The 17,360-nt window shown below is 35.1% G+C and overlaps 1 protein-coding gene across 1 annotated transcript; it reads left to right on the plus strand.

Annotated features, from left to right (window-relative positions):
- The first annotated feature begins 33 nt into the window (after nt 1-33).
- On the plus strand, nt 34-4,845 carry SRX (sulfiredoxin). The gene is made up of 5 exons (XM_088213758.1): nt 34-192; nt 414-574; nt 4,217-4,250; nt 4,421-4,513; nt 4,605-4,845. The coding sequence occupies exons 1-5, from the start codon at nt 126-128 to the stop codon at nt 4,769-4,771; spliced, it is 522 nt and encodes a 173-aa protein (XP_088069884.1). The 5' UTR covers nt 34-125; the 3' UTR covers nt 4,772-4,845.
- Nucleotides 4,846-17,360: the final 12,515 nt, after the last annotated feature.

The following is a 17,360-nucleotide window of genomic DNA, read 5'->3' on the forward strand; positions in this document are numbered from 1 at the left end:
GTCTCCTCCCTTATCTTAAAAAAAGAGAGGGCAGCGAGTTCCTCGCATAAAAAAATAAAATAATAACAATGACAATAAAGAAAGAGGGCGGCAAGGAGAGAGAGTAGTGTAAAAAAGGAGGAAGAATGGCGAATTTAGTATTGCGGGTACCAATCAACTTGAGGAGCTTCTCTGTTTCTGCTTCATCAAACGGTACTTCCTCCTACTCGTTCATTTCGCTTATAGACATGAAAAGTTGTGGTTTTTCTCAGATAAGGTGTGTTATTTCTGATAACTGAGTGGTCAATTGAGGTCTCTTCGTACTATTTTCTATGGGGATGAGATTATGAAGTGTATAGGTGGATGTTAATGGGGTGTGTTCATGAGTATTGTGTTAAATCGAGGTGTTGGAACTGTGTGTTGACAACATTCAGGGGCTCCTGGAAACATTGCTGGTGCACAAAACGGGGGTCCGGTGATTTTGGAGATTCCTCTGGAGAAGATAAGGAGACCGTTAATGCGCACTAGAGCTAATGATCCAAACAAAGTAAAGGAACTCATGGATAGCATTCGTGAGATAGGCCTCCAAGTACCTGTAAGTAATCCTTATAGTTTGATTTAACTATTGATATCTTTGGGGGTTGGGAAAGGGTGTGTGTTCCTTTAACATATTATTGTATAAAATGAGGACATTAATAGTACAGCTATTAGCTTGTTGCTCCAATTATGTAACTAGATGGGTAATCAACCAAGCCGACAAATACTCAGCACCGTAAAAGGACCCAAGAATACCAGAATTTCTGGCGGGAAAACTATCAAATGTGAAGGGAAAAACTGCGGAGGGTAGTCCATGAAAAATCTTTCACCGAGTAGGATTAATGGGTTAAAAATACCTCATCCTTGCCTCTTATAACTTTCTTGTCAATTATATCCCACAGCCTGTAGCCAAACTCCTCACGACTATAACCCTGAAAATTATACTGCTTGGACTTACTGTCAAGCTTTGGTACTTGCATCTCTTGGGATTTGTTCAAATCCCCTGCAGCCAGACACTTCCAAGCTGAATTGAACATACATCTTTCTCTATCCACGCTTTATCTAGCACATCTCTGTTTAGTAGAACTGAATGAGAAAGATGAATCAGGTGTCACGACCTGATTCACAAAGGAAAGAAGAAGGCTGAGAACAGAGAAAAGAAACCTGTGTTAGTCTATAAGAGGAGAATAGCTGTTGGTAACGTGGCAAAAATCAAGTGAAGAAGGGCTATCTGGCTTAAATCGGAATAGACCTGAATAAAGATTGGTGATGTGCTTAAATCTGGATTAAGATGGGCAACGTGGGAAAATCAGAAGAAATAGGGTTAAGAAGGCTCTTGAATGTGGTTAGGTTCATTTCTTAGACAAGGTGTGTTAATTCTGATAGCTGAGTAGTCAACATGTTTTCTTTTGGTTCTACGTGTAGAGCTAAATAAAAATAAGAAAAAAAGGAGCAAGTAGTTCTCTCTCCTTTTTGGGGGGGGGGGGGGGGAGGGTGTTCGAGATTAGGTAGTCGTTTGTTAGCAGTTAATTGAGGTCCCTTCGTACTACTTTCTATGGAGATAAGAATTTGAAGTATACAGGTGGATGTTAATAGGGTGTGTGCATGAGTATTGTGTTAAATTGAGGTGTTGGTGCTTTGTGTTAATAACATTTAGGGGCCCCTGCAAAGATTGTTGGTGCACAAAATGGAGCTCTGGTGATTTTGGAGATTCCACTTGAGAAGATAAGGAGATTGTTAATGCACTCAAAAACTAATGCTCGAAACAAAGTAAAGGAACTCATGGATGGCATTTGTGAAATAGGCCTTCCAATACCTGAAAGTAATCCTTACGAGTTCGATTTGACTTTGGATGTCTTTGGGGTTGGGAGAGGGTGTTACGTTCCTTTAACATATTATTGTATAATTTAGGAATATGTAGCACATTTTCTAAGATAAGGTTAAAACTAAGCTTAATGTTTCCCTTGCCTGCAATGGTAGTTAGAAAATCATTTGCAGTGACAGTTTCTTGTTATTTGGACATGGAACATTTGTATTAAAAAGTTTAGAAATATTTGTCATATGATTAGTGGCTTCTGCCTTTACGATTTAATAATTTTTAAAAGATTTATCTAAGGTATTCATACTGTGTGAAAAAAAAAGTGTTTTATTACATTTGTACCTGTAGGCTTACTAAGGTTCTCCAATCAACTTCATAGTCATTCAATCTTGGCTTTACAAGCAGTTATATCAGTAGGTGTTTCTTCTTCCTGTTGGTTAGGCATATGAACCTGTTTATGAATTTTTTGTGAGGTATTATTGAATTCTTTATTCTTTGCTAGAGGTACTCGGCTTGTCATGTAGTTTCCAACACTTGTTTTTGGTGTATCTAGGATTTTCACAAAAGGTGCACTAAAGATTATCCCTACTATAGGCTCTAGGAGTTGCATTCTCAGGGTTGAAATATCGTAAGATTTGGGCTGAGCTATCAGCGGTGTAGGTTTATACCATGACTACTCTCTTGCATTCTTCTGATGTTATCATGGAAATTGTTTCATTGAGTGATGACATTTTTTCTTTTCCCACTATCAGGATTCATACTTGATCATACTTTAGGTTTAATCCTAACAAAAGTTGATATACATAGTCTTTTTCTAAAAACCTTTTAAGATGGGTTGCATCTTTGCTACAATTCATGGTCAAACTGTAGTATTGAACCAGCTCCTGCCACCAGTTTTTAGTCATGTTACAATATTCATTTACTGACTTATGTCTTTATTTCGTAAATCATGTCTTAACTGTTAGGTCATAAATTTGCGCAATGTTCTTGACTTTGGAATAAATTCAATGCTTGCATCCCACACTACTTTTGCTGTAAGAAGGAACATTACAGTTTTGCTTATTTCTGAAGTCATAAAGTTTCATAACCATTTCATGATCATAGAGTCTTCTTCGTCCCATGCATCAAATATGGAATCTTTGGGTTTGGATCCAGTACCCAGAAGATGGCTAAGTTTGTTTTTAATTTTAAGGGTGATTTGAATTAATTAGGACCAAGCTTAAATAATTTTTGCCTGTAAAGCGATAGATTGCTTGAACTGGCTGAAGTTCGTTGAAGGAATTTCCCATGTGAGAATATGCTCCAATATTTTAGGATGTTACTTTCGATATTTTTTTTTTTGAAACAAAAAGTGTAAAGTATGTATTAATAAGGTATTAAAAAATCGGAGATACCATCCATGTACAAAAAGATTTACAATGAAGTTAGAGTATCAATAACATTTCTAAAATTCACATTATTATTAATGTCATGACCTAGTAACATCGATCCAAAAATATGTATCCACCTATCTATTAGTTTATTTATACTACTCTCAATACTATCAAAAGCTCTTTTATTCTTCTTTTTTCAAATGACCCAAAAGATAGTCAAATGCATGATGTCAAGAATGGTAGCTGCACCAAAAAAAAAGAATCATGTCAAGAATGATTCTTTGATTGATATATATTTTATTGAGTATTATACTTCTATATATACATGTTTTCGATGACAGAAAAAGAAATAGACAATTAATTACAATTAAGTACAAAAAGTATAATTTTACCCTTTATCTTTTAGCCTCATTTGCTTCCTCTCTAATATCTTGTTTTACTTCTTTAACAATTATATTTTTTAACTTGATTTACTTCTTTTTTACTTTAACATTCTGATTTATTTCATTTTTAATAGATAATATCAACTTAAACATGCTACTGCGGGGGTTTCCCATTTTACACATAGCAAATCACAGAACTAAGAGCTCTGAGGCCAGTAATTGGGGCTTGGGAGAGAGTTTGTCTTCCTCTAACATATTATTCCATAAAACAGACTAGGACAACAGTACCACATTGGGTATTTCCTTTCCCTACCTATGTTATAAATAGGCAGTCAACCAAGCAGATAAATAATCAAAACTGCAAAAAAGGGAAAAGCCACAGAACTGTTTTTAAGAAATATTGCGTTAATAAGATTAATTGGTTTGCAAATGGTTCTCTCTGGCAAATGCCAGAAGATATACTTCACCCTTGTTGACTCACAATCTACTCAAATGTGAAATCAGAGCTGGTAGGATTGTAGAGTACTTCAAGGACTGCCATGCCTGAAATTTGAGGCTTTTAGTCCATGCCCAAGCTTACACTTCATGTACTTTCTATTGATATATCCCTTGATTGTTATTTGCAGATTGATGTACTTGAAGTTGATGGCGCCTACTACGGTTTGTGTGCTCATTTATGGTTCTTTCTAAATGATTGAGTGGTCTGCTACTTCTGATTGTACATTCCTGCAGTCTTTAGGCCACTTCTAAATCAGCATTTTGTTTTTGTTTGAGATACTCTGAGCTCATTTTTCTGCCACTTTCAAAGGTTGGATGTCTCACTTTTGCAGGTTTCTCTGGTTGTCATCGGTACGAGGCTCATCAACGACTCGGGCTCCCAACAATTCGGTGCAAAGTACGACGAGGAACGAAAGAAACTCTGAGTTATGTTTGATCATCCTGCTAATATTTTATTAAAGTCACCTGCAACCATTTTGATGATTCTTTCGTATCCTATTTGTCTTCATTTTGCAGACATCATCTCCGCTGAGCATCACCTCCACAAAGTTTATACAGTGTTGCAGGAAGTAGGCAGTATTTTGCAATCCTGTATGTGCTTTCCTGGAGTTTGTACACATGATGTTCCAGAAAATGGTAGTAAATGGTTCCTGGTACTAAATTTAGATGGGGAACCGCACTAGAAGATGTACTCTCTTTCCCAACAGAATAATGTATTAACTCTTTAATGTAATTATATTTTTAATTTGTATATAAATTTGTGGATATTTTTCTTCATATAAAATAATAGTTAAGAGAGGAGATGGATCCCTTAAAAGGTATTTAGGTTTTCATATAATGATAGGTAGAGGATCCAATAGATAATGTCATTATATATGTTTATACTTGGTCATATAGGACAAACATCCCTTGTAAAAGTTCAAACTCTTGTCAGGAATTTCAAACGTTTAGTTTGATAATAGTAATGTAAATAATATTGAAATTTTTTATTAAGAAGAATTAAAATATAAAAATTATATTCCTTACACGTTTATTTAAATTGCTCAAATAGAGGTTATGGGAATATTTGGAACTTAAAACAGAAAAAAACATTAAAAATAAATATGATTAACCTCTATTTAAATTTCGAGGAAGTGGAAGAGGTAATTGTTTAACTGATCTCTTGCTGTTCAAGATCCAAGTCATGATTGTCCTGATATAAAATAGTTAATAAAAAAAGAGTGAGTTACACTAACTTAGTGACAATATCAATATATTACCAATTTTATGAAAAATCAAAGAGTTGTAGAAAATAGAAATAATCGATAGTGAAATCTGAATGCTAATGCATCATTTATCAATTTTTATTGAAAACATTCTAATTTCCTTCTCTTACTAATAATCTTCCAAACACATACACAAAGATAAAATTAGAATCATAATTGAATCACAGTAAATATGCAATTCAGTGAATATATAACCTTAGGTTCTTTACCATCTTACCCAGATTAGGGTTACTTATTATCTTCATTTCCATTATATTATCTTTATCATTTCTACGACCGTTATCGCTGGGGGGCTTATAGGGATTCCTGTTACGCGTGGGTATATAACACCTCCCTTGGAAATCATCAGCCATCCCTATACTTCGTCCGATAATTGGCACCACATATTAAGACTGTCTTAATACTCCGTCCGGTATGAGCGAAATTAACTAACTCCTAACCCCGTCTAGTATGGGACTTCCCAACCTCGTACGGTTCAGGATAATATCCACTATAGGGTTCACCCTATGTACCAAGTCCTTATACTCTTTCTCATGATACCCGATAAGCATTTGATTCATGTCGTTATTTTATGAATATATATGTTTAACTGTTATTCAAGCAATCAATAGTCATGAGACCATAAATTAAATTAGAAAAGAGTTTGTAATTCATGTTTTGGTAACCAATAAAAATAAAATCGTAATTAAGAGTGGAACGGGGTGGCAAAATAAGATAGAATTTTTCACGTAAATAAATAGACCAAATGAATAAAATAAGGCGTATATGAAATAAAATAGAATATGAGGATGAAGCGGAAGGGAATAAACTAAGACAAAATAACACAAAAAATAAAACAGAATAAACTAATGGAATGGAAATAAATAATAAATAAAATAAATAAATAAACAGAAAAATAATTAAGTAAGGAAAATGAACTCACAAGTAAAGATACAAATGAAAATAGAGAATGACAAGTAAAATAAAACTAATAACGGACAAAACAAAATCTATTCACTAGCTTCATCGACAACCCATAACTAATCATCAATGAATCATAAAATTGTTTAGAACTATTGTTTATTATCATTTTAACTTTAATTTACTGTAACAGGAAAAATAGTGTTACACTGAGTCGGTGTCAAAGATGCCTCCTTTTTCACCATGGTTCTTGATGGTTCTTGGTTCTTGGATTTCTTGGATTTTTCTGGTAAGATTGAAAGAATACATCAAAACAGCGTGAAAATATGCAAGAAAAAGCGAAAAAGGCAAAAAATCTCACCGTGGGTCAGGTTGGGGTTTCGGCGTGGCAGTTTCGCCGCCTGCTTCTTTTTCTCCAGCACTTCTCTTTCTCTGCTCAACCGATTCTGGCTGGCTACTTGTGAAAATTTATTTAAATCGTGATTAGGAGGGTATTCTACAGAGAAAAGACGGAACTTTCAGCCTTGTTGGGTGATTTTCAGTCTCTGGTGTGGCGATGCAACTGTGCTTCGCTGCCTCTCTCTCTCAAGTTATGGTCTTCTTGTATTATAGTTAGTTTAAACGACCTAGGGCAAGAAAATAGGGAGAACAAGAAGAAAAATCATGCTCCCTAACGCGTTTTGGGTCTCCGGCACGGTGGCGCCAACATCTTTCGGTGGCTGCGCTTCTCCTCTGGCCACCCCTCTTCTTCTTCTCCGGTTAGGGTGTCGAGTAGAGTTTGGGAGTCGACTGAAGAGAGGTTTAAATACCTCTCTTTAATCGAACTGAGTTGTACGATCTGGGGAGACGTGGAGGCACACGGATCATCCGATTATGCATGTTTAGAAAATCTATCTAGGTTGTTCGATCTGAAGAGCATCCGATCGAGTCTGTTTAGGAAATCGATCTAAGTCGTTCGCATGCGCAGGAGCGGTCCTGATATGTCCGATCGGCCTATCACGCGGATTGCTAGTGTGGGCTTTTCGTGTGGAGCCCGTGTCGATGTGACACATCTCGATTTATCGTGCTGTTGATATGGTCATCCTATGTGGCTCGTTTCCTTTAATTTACAAAGTGACCCCATTTTTGTTTAGTTTTCTTTTAAACGTGCCCCCTTTTATTTTATAGATTGACCATGATTTCTAAAAATTGTTTCAAAAATGTTCAAAATGCATATATTTTTTTTAATAATTATTTTTTGCACATTTTTAATAATAAATAAAAAAATCAACAATTATTATTTTTTAAGAAAATTTAACTTTTACTATCACAAGATTAACTATCCTGAACCTGAGATGTTACAACTCTCTCATTCTAAAAGAAAATTTGGTCCTTCAAATTTGCTACCCTTAGTTAAATAAATGAGGATACCTAATCTTGAATTATGATTCCAACTCCCAAGTAGCCTCGTCCTGCAAGTGATTCTACCTTAAGACCTTCACAAAAGGGATTTTCCTATTGCGGAGCACCCTACTCCTTCAGTCCAAGATGTTGGTGGGTACTTCTTCGTAAGAAAGATCCTCCTAGACTGGAAGAGGTTTGTAGGACAAAACATATGAAAGATCAAAGTTATACTTGCGCAACATTGACTCATGGAAGACCTTATGGACCTTGGACAATTCTTGTGACAGTGCTTGTCTGTAGGCGGACGTTCAAATTCTATCTAAAATTTCGAACGGTCTGACAAACCAAGGATTCAGCTTTTCCCTCTTTTCAAACCTAGTGATGCCCTTAAGGGGGTAACCTTAAGGAAGACCCAATCACCTGTTTCGAATTCTAAATCCCTTCTTCATGTGTCCGCATAACTCTTCTATCTACTCTGTACTGTTTTGATATTTTTTCTAATTTTGACAATTTTTCTTGTGGTATCCTCTATAAGATCTGGGCCAAATAATTTTTTGTCACTTATTTCCTCCCAACAGATTGGCAATCTATAGGGTCGGTCATATAATACTTCATACAGAACCATACCGATGCTTGTTCGGTAATTGTTATTGTAAGTGAACTCTATCAGGGGGAAATGATCATCCCAGTACCCCTCGAAATCTAGGGTACCAGCCCTAAGCATGTCTTATAGTGTTCGAATAGTTCTCTCTAATTACTTGTCTGTTTAAAGGTGAAAAGTCATACTGAGTGATAATTTGGTCCACATTGCCTGTTAAAAACTGGTTCAAAACCTGGAGGTAAATTTGGGGTCTTTGTTTGATATCACTGTTACTAGAACCTCATCCAGCCTGGCTATCTCTCGAATGTAAATTCTAGCTAACTTGTTCAAGGTATCTATTATTTTAATGGCTAGGAGGTTGAAGAACTTGGTGAGTCGATCAACTATCTTCCAAATTGCATTATGACCAGAACGTGCCTTGGGCAATTCTATTACAAAATCTATAATGATATGGTCCCATTCCCATTTTGGGATTTATAATGGTTGGAGTAGAGCGCCTGAGCGTTGATGCTCGACCTTAACTTGTTGGCACGTGAGACACCTTGAGACAAAGTCAGTGATATTCTTCTTCATCCTATTCCACAAAAATCGGGACCGCATACTTTGGTACATCTTGGTACTTCCTGAGTGCATGGTGAATTTCGAATTGTGAGGCTTTGTCATTATGTCTCTCTTCAAATTGCTATCACTAGAAACATGTAACCTATCTTGAAACCTAAGTAACCCATCTGCAGAAATTCAGAACTCTAGGTTCAAACCCTACTTTGTATCTTTTCTAAGGGCACTAGAGTGGAATCAGCTAGCTGAGCCTCCTTTATCATTTGGATTAACTCAAGTTGAACTGCTAAATGAGGTAGGCATCTGGCTCGTTCCAAGTATTGGAGTTGTATTCGCTGTGTGACCTTTATCAACCTGCACTCGAAAACCATCATATGGGCTAACATAGCTACATTCTTCCTATTGAGAGCATCGACTACTACATTATTCTTGCCTGGTGGTATAAGATCTTATAATCATAATCTTTAAAGAGTTTTTATCCAACGCCTCTGACGTATGTTGAGGTTCTTCTGGGTGAATATATGTTTTAGACTCTTATAATTTGTATATATTTCAAACGTCTCCCCATATAAGTAATGACGCCAAGTCTTCAAGGTGTGAATAATTGTGGTGAACTCCAAATCGTGAGTGGGATAGTTCTTTTCATTAGTTTTCAACTATTTGGACCCATAAGCTATAACACTTTTGTACTGCATTAAAACACAACTCAAACTTTGGTATGATGCATCACTGTATACTGTATATCATTCGCCTGTTCTATTCAGCAGAGCCAACATTGTTGCGGTGGTCAGTCGCTATTTGAGTTCTATAAAGTTTCTTTCACATTCCTCATTCTACTCAAACGTGACATTTTTCTTCGTGAGTCATGTCAGGGGGGGCTGCTATACTTGAAAATCCTTCTACAAACCTACTTTAATACCCTGTCATATCTAAGAAACTCCTAACTTCCTTGATCGTGGTCAATTGCTTTTAACCCGTATCTGCTTTAATCTTGTCGAGATTCACTGACACTCTATCTTTCGATACTATGTGTCATAGGAAGAAAGTTTACTTAAGTCAAAATCTATATTTACTAAATTTTACATATAGCTTCTTTTCTCTGAGAACCTATAAGACTTGATTCAGTTACTGGGCATGTTCTTCCTTACTCTTAGAGTAAACTAGGATATCATCAATAAAAACTATGACAAATTGATCTAAGAATGACCTGAATATTCTATTCGTCAAAATCATAAAGATTGCAGATGCGTTGGTCAATTTGAACAACATAACAAGGGACTCATAATATTTGTACCGGGTCCTAGAGGCCATCTTAAGGATGTCTTCTGCTTTGATCTTCACCTGATGGTATCATGAACATAGGTCGATCTTAGAGAAAATCCAAGTACCCTATAACTGATCGAAAAGGTAATCAATTCTTGGGAAGGGGTACTTGTTCTTAATTGTGACTTTGTTCAGTTTTCTGTAGTCTATGCATAATCTTAAAGTCCCATTATTCTTTCAGGCGAAATAACTCTTGCACCCCAAGGGGATATGTTGTGTCGGATGAAATTATTATCTTGTAACTCTTTGATCTATTTTCTCAATTCTTTTATTTTAATATGACTCATTCGGTATGAGACAACCGAGATGAGTTGGGTGTGAGGTTGAAGATCAATGGCAAATTTTACTTCTCGATCTTTTGACAGTTTTAGTTGTTCATCAGGGAATACGTCCGAAAAATTTTGAACAATAAAGATATCTTAAATGCAAATTTCTTCATTGGGTTTGCCTATCGTGGGAAAAAGAATGGTTAAATCAATAAGATTTGATTAAATTCAATATACTACCACTATGTGCCAACAATATCTAAAATTTTATTAATTAGTGAAAGACTTTTCGTTAGAGATGTTGAATACAAACCTTTTGTGATAACAATCAATAATAGCATGATATACTGCCAACTAGTTCATCCCGAAGATTACATCAAAATCTTTCGTATCTAGTACTATTAAATCTACGCTCAATTCCCTACATACTATTTATATAATATAAGATTTGTATATAATATCTCCCAGTAATATTTCGTTCCTAGGTGCAGATACCAACTATACAGAATCAAGATGTGTAAGTAGTACATTTAAATATTGAGTAAAAGCATATAAACCAAAAGAATGTGAAACACTCATGTCAATCAAAACATGTGCAAGGTATTTGCATATAGCATACGTACCCTGAATCACATCTAGATTGGTTTCGGCATCCTGCTGGGTGAGCGTGTGAACTCTGTCCTAGACCACTAGCCTAGGCTGATTATGATTCTTCGGGCATTTCCTCACGTAATGTTGACACACTCGCATATGCAACAAGTGTTGTTGAGACGATAACAGGGTCGGTCTCTATGATTCTTACCACAGTACTGACAAATCTTACTGCGTCCTGCTATCAGAGCCTGGGAAGGAGCCTGAGGTGTGGGCCTTGGTCTCTTGTTCTGTTGGTTCAGTGCTGTAGGTGCTGGTCTGTGATGCGAGACTGAGAGCTTGGAGTTGTCCATTATTGAGAAAAAAATACCTCTCAATCAACTGTGCCTTAGCCAAGACTGCTAAATAAGTGCTGTTGTCTGCTCTTAGGACAAAGACCCCATTCAAACTGTCTTCCTGCCTTCATCTGTCATGCTCTCAGAGAGTACCGACCTAACTCTCGAAACTTCTGACCGTACTTTGATACTAACAAATCTACTTGAACTAAGTGCGCAAACTCCATTTCTTTCAAATATCGGAGATATTCCGAAAGGTATTCAGCATTGAAGGCTGCCAAAAACTGTTCCTAAATGATTGGAGTGGGTAGAGTAGTCTGCTTAAGTTGCTACCAACGCCCTGCCTCACCCACAAACATATATATGGTAAGGACAACCTTCTGTTCGGAAATCACCCCAAGTGTTATGAAGACATTCTCTGTCTCTACTAACCAGTACTTAGCTTTCTCAAAAGCGGATGCTCCTGTAAAAGTAAATGAGTTAAGTCTCTTGTACCTCTCGATGTAACACGGGTCCATTGTAGGTAGAGCTAGATCATGCTAGAGAGGAATTAAATTATGCTGGGAAGGAACTGGGTGACCTTGTGGCAGCACCGGGTTATATAGTGGAGGCACTGGATTGTATTGCAGTGATGTCAGATGGTACTGTGGAGGAACTGAGTTGTACCGTAGGGGTACTGGATACTTTCGATGTGGAGGTGACTTATATTGTGGTAGGGGTGGAGGGGGATCAAACAACTCACTTCTCTCCTCCCTGGCTTGCTGGGCAGAAATCGGTCTCTCAAGCATCTCGAAGAGCTGATCCACATCCTTCCGAAGTGATCCCTCCCGGGCTGCACTATTTAGCGGGGGCCTTCATCTCCTCATGTTTCTTTACCTTTTCATAACAATGGTTTGAGATTCGGGTTGTATGGTTTACTTTAACCTTATGTACAAAGAATGATTTTGAAGTTTAAACTGTAAAAACCCAAACTTGTAATAAAGATTTCGAGTGTTTAGCCTGGTAATAGTAATATAAATAATATTGGAATTTTTTATTAAGTGAAAGAACTAAAGTTTAAGGGTTACATTCTTTGGACATTTACTTAAAATACCCAAATAGGGGTTATGAAAATGTTTGGAACTTAAAACAGAAAAAATATAAAGAATAAATATGATTAACCTTTACTCGAATTTCGACGAAGCAGAAGAGGTGATTGGTTAGCTGATCTATTGCTATTCAGAATTCGAATATTGGTTGTCCTGATATAAAATGGTTAAGAAGAAAGGGGTAAGCTACACTATCTTAGTAAGAATATCAATGCCTTACCACTGACACGAAAAATCAAAGAATTGTAGAAAACATAAAATAACTGATGGAGTGTATATTTTTTTTATGAAATCTGAATGATAATGCATCCCTTATCAATTTTTACTAAAAACATTCCTATTTCCTTCTCTTACTAGCAATCTTCCAAACATATATATAGAGATAAAATCAGAATTATAATTGAATCATAATAAATATGCAATTTAGTAAATATATAACCTTAGGTTCTTTACCATCTTATCCAGACTGGGGTTACTTACTATCTTCATTTCCATTGTATTATCTTTATCATTTCTACTACCAGTATCACTGAGCGTTTATAGGAATTTTCGCTCTGCATGGGTATATAACACCTTCCTTGGAAATCATCGGTCATCCCCATACCCCTTATGGTAATGAGCGCCACATACTAAAACCATCTCAATACCCCGTTCGGTATGAACAAAATTAACTAACTCCCAACCCCGTTTAGTATAGGACTTTCCAGACCCGTACGGCTGAGGATAACATCCACTATAGAGTTCATCCTATGTACCAAGTCCGTATACTCTTTTCCATGATACTCAGTAGGCATTTGATTCATGTCACCATTTTATGCATATATATGTTTCACTGTTATTCAAGCAATCAACAATCATGAGATCATACATTAAATTAGAAAAGAGTGTGTAATTCATGTTTTGGTAACCAATAAAGATAAAATTGTAATTAAAGCCTTATTTGGATGATAGTTCTATAATGATGGTATGATTTTTTTACAATTTTTGTTTGTTTGTTTGCATTTCTAAACACATGGTATAGTTTTGTGGTGGTTGAGTCAAGGTTCTCAAAACTATGATTTTTCTCATTTTTTCAAACCACCGATTCGGTGCTTTTATGATGGTTTAATAATTTTTTTTCTTTATATCCTTAATATTTTTTATTATTTATAGCATTACCCTTCTTTTTAATTTCTTCTACCCGACACTTCTTCTTTATTATTCTTCTTCTCAAAATAGAGTTTGTGAAATTGCAGCACTACACTCAGGAGCTTCTATTTATTTTATATATTTAATTAAAATATTAAATACATGTACATAATATATTTAGATATGTTTATTTTATTATATATATGTATTTATGTTTTTACTTATATATTATACATGTATATAATATTTTAATTATATATTTAATTTTATATATATCTTTAATTATATATATATATATATATTTAATTATATATGTTTATATATATCTATATTTAACACTATATATTTTTTAATCTTTTTTCTTTTTATTGTTCATTTATTACTATACACAATAAAACATGAGCAAAATAGAAAATTTGTTCAAATATACAACCATATCATCCTGTCAATTCAAACAAAAATAACTGTCACTATCAGACATTAATAGACTATCATCCAAACATGATTAAATTTGAACATTAATAAATCTTGCATATACACGACCGTTCTCGATATTAATAAACTTCATGCAAGTCATCCAACCAGGGCGTAAGAGTGGAACGGGGGGTGGCAAAATAGGATAGAAATTTTTTTACGTAAATAAATAGGCCAAATGAATAAAATAAGACGTATACGGAATAAAATAAAATATGAGGATGAAGCGGAAGGAAATAAACTAAGACAAAATAGCAGCAAAAAAAGAACGAAATAAACTAACGGAATAGAAATAAATAATAAATAAATAAATAGAAAGAAAATTAAGTAAAGAAAATAAACTCACAAGTAAAGATACGAATGAAAATAGAGAATGACAAGTAAAATAAAACTAATAATGGCAAAAAATCAAATCGATTCACTAGCTCCATCGACAACCCGTATCTAATCATTAATGAATCATAAAACTATTTAGAACTACTGCTTATTATCATTTTAACTTTAATTTACCGTCATAGAAAAAAGAGTGAGAGATTCTTATACTGGATCGATGTATAGGGCACCACCTTTTTCACCAGGGTTCTCGACGGTTCTTGGTTATTGGATTTCTTGATTTTTCCTAGTAAGATTGAAAATATATGTTAAAATAATGTGAAAATACACAAAGAATGGCGAAAAAGGTAGAAAATCTCACCGGTCTGGTTGGGGTTCCGGCGCAGTGGCACCGCCGGGCTCTGTTGCCTGCTCCTCATTCTCTAGCATTTCTCTCTCTCGGCTGAACCGATTTTGTCCAGTTCCTGGTGAAAATTTATTGAAATCGTGGTTAGAAGGGTGTTCTACAGAGGAAAGAGGGAAATTTCAGCCTTACCAAGTAGGTTCCAGTCTCTGGTACGGCGGTGCAACCATGCTCCATCACCTCTCTCTCGGGTTGTAGTCTTCCTTGATTTTTTTTGCATTAGAGTTAGTTTAAATGACATAGGGCAATAAAATAGGGAGAACAAGAAGAAAATCGTGCTCACTAATGCATTTTGGGTCTCCGGCACAGTGGCGCCGACGTCCTCCGATGGTTGAGCTTTTCCTCTGACCAGCCCTCTTCTTCTTATCCGGTTAGGGTGTTGGCTAGAGTTTGGGAGCTGACTGAAGGGAAGTTTAAATACCTCTTTTTGATCGATCTGAGTCGTTCAATTTGGGAAGACGCGGTGGCACGCGGGTTGTCCGATCGTGCCTATTTAGAAATTCCATCTAGGTCATTTGATTCGGAGAGCATGGAGGCACATGGGCCATTTGATCGAGCCTGTTTAGGAAATCGATTTGGACAGTTCGCGCGTGGGGGAGTGGTTCTGAGCCGTCTGATCGGCCTAACATGCGGATTGCCAGTGCAGGCTTCCCGCGTCGAGCTCGTGTCGATGTGACACATCCCGATTCGTCGTGCTATTGATGTGGTCGTTTTAGGTGGCCCGTTTCCTTTAATTTATAAAGTGACCCCGTTTTTCTTAGTTTTCTTTCAACCGTGCCCTCTTTTATTTTATAAATAAGCCATAATTTTTGAAAATTGTTTAAAAAATGTCTAAAATATATATATTCTCGTTAATAATTATTATTTTTTCATATTTTTAATAATAAATGAAAAATCAACTATTATTATTATTTAAGAAGATTTAAATTTTACTATAATAAGATTAACTATCCCAAACTCGGGATGTTATATCCCTTTTTGCCCTTCACATAAAAGTAGGTGCTCACAGTGGTCAGATATGAAAGAAGAATACAGCCAGCTCTGATATTATATTAGATTTTAATGAAAAAATTATAAAATAATAAATAGTTATTCAACAAATATTGATCGACTATTCAGGTTGCGAGTTGTATGAATGGTTTCTGTGCCATGCGTATAATGACATACCCTACTATTTTTCATACAAAAGTTCAGATTTTCAAATATTGCGGGTGAAATTGAACTAATGTTGTATTATTTTAAGAATTTGATTAGTTTGTTTTAAGTATAGAACAATGTTTAAGTGATGTTTTATTTTAATTTTCTCTAATCTGAATTTAAAAAATAATTTCAATTAAAAATAATAATAATGATGATAAAATATAAAATTTAATGCAAACATCTTCTAATCATTTTGTTTGGTAAATTTGATGTAATTTTTATTTTAATCAGTAAAAAACAAAAATTAAATATTATGCATAATTAAACAATAATAACATATATAAATAAAATAAAATAAAAATACTAGCCTTGCAATTTGGGAGAGGGCTCGCTATAAAGGCCAATTTTTGGTAGAGATGGCCGGTGCTGCGATCGCCAGTGTTGTTATTTCCGCAATAAAAGTTAGCTTCTTTTTAAGGTGGTGTTATTTCGACAATAAAGATTAGACTAGAATTTATAAAAAAAATTTAAGATTTTTTAAGTTATAATTTTAATATCATTTAAAAAATAAAATATGAACTTTATTGAATAACAAGAACTTGTATATACATATTTTATGAATAATAAAATGAAAGATTATTAATTGTACGAGACAGCGTTATGTTATTAGTATAGCCTTTGTACTGTAAAAATCCACTTCCCAACCCCAAGAAGTCTTGGTACACAAAGCAGCCTTTCGTTCCTTTCATTTTTTTTTTCTTTTCAAGACTTTATTTATTAAACTTCATTACACAGACAAATCAAATGATTAATAAAACACTCACCAACCAGCAGCCATGTTTTAGCAACCTATAATAATCTCATGGCCCCTTCGCCAGATAAGAAACCCAGAAATACAGGAAAATGGAAAGCAAAAGAAGTCTTAATTTTCTGTTATTTGCTTAAACCACGAGCTTCTGCATTCACTTTCAGCGATAACTGAGAACATCTTTTGTAAAATTTTATATAGCAGATTTGTGAAAATTCATATAGTACACTTGAAAATAAGCTTGTGAAGACCTTATCTCATTGTGGGAGAGTTGATTGAAGAATGTTCTGTAGCTCACAGAAATCCTCTAGCAAAACCTTCACCGTTAAAATGGTGTTTTAGGATGCCAACATTTAGAGAATCCATCAACTGCCTTGGAAATATTTACTCATTCTCAGATATTAGAAGTTGAATAGCATCCAAAGAGATACGAGACCAAGCTAGGATAAGGATTGTCTTTGCTTTGCATCTTCAGCAGGTGGGTCAATAAGTCAACAACATTTCTATTATTGTTGCTAACGACCTCCCAGGAATAAATATTGTTTAACCCGGCTATACATCCCTTTATCATACTTTAAATTTGCTTGGTTTATTTTTATTTTTACTTCTGAAAACATAACACTTATTTTAAAAATGTGCAAAAACTACTAAAAAATTATAGAAAGAAAATTGATGA

This window comes from Carica papaya, chromosome 2 (assembly GCF_054855325.1).
Source record: "Carica papaya isolate Zhongbai chromosome 2, ASM5485532v1, whole genome shotgun sequence".
In the NCBI taxonomy this organism is placed as follows: domain Eukaryota; kingdom Viridiplantae; phylum Streptophyta; class Magnoliopsida; order Brassicales; family Caricaceae; genus Carica; species Carica papaya.

What these genes read in the sequence shown, in the direction of transcription:
- SRX (XM_088213758.1), top strand. Translation starts at nt 126, where the DNA reads ATGGCGAATTTAGTATTGCGGGTACCAATCAACTTGAGGAGCTTCTCT. An exon ending in AGATAGGCCTCCAAGTACCT is followed by an intron (nt 575 to 4,216) that starts GTAAGTAATCCT and finishes TGTTATTTGCAG; the next exon opens with ATTGATGTACTTGAAGTTGA. An exon ending in AGTTGATGGCGCCTACTACG is followed by an intron (nt 4,251 to 4,420) that starts GTTTGTGTGCTC and finishes TCACTTTTGCAG; the next exon opens with GTTTCTCTGGTTGTCATCGG.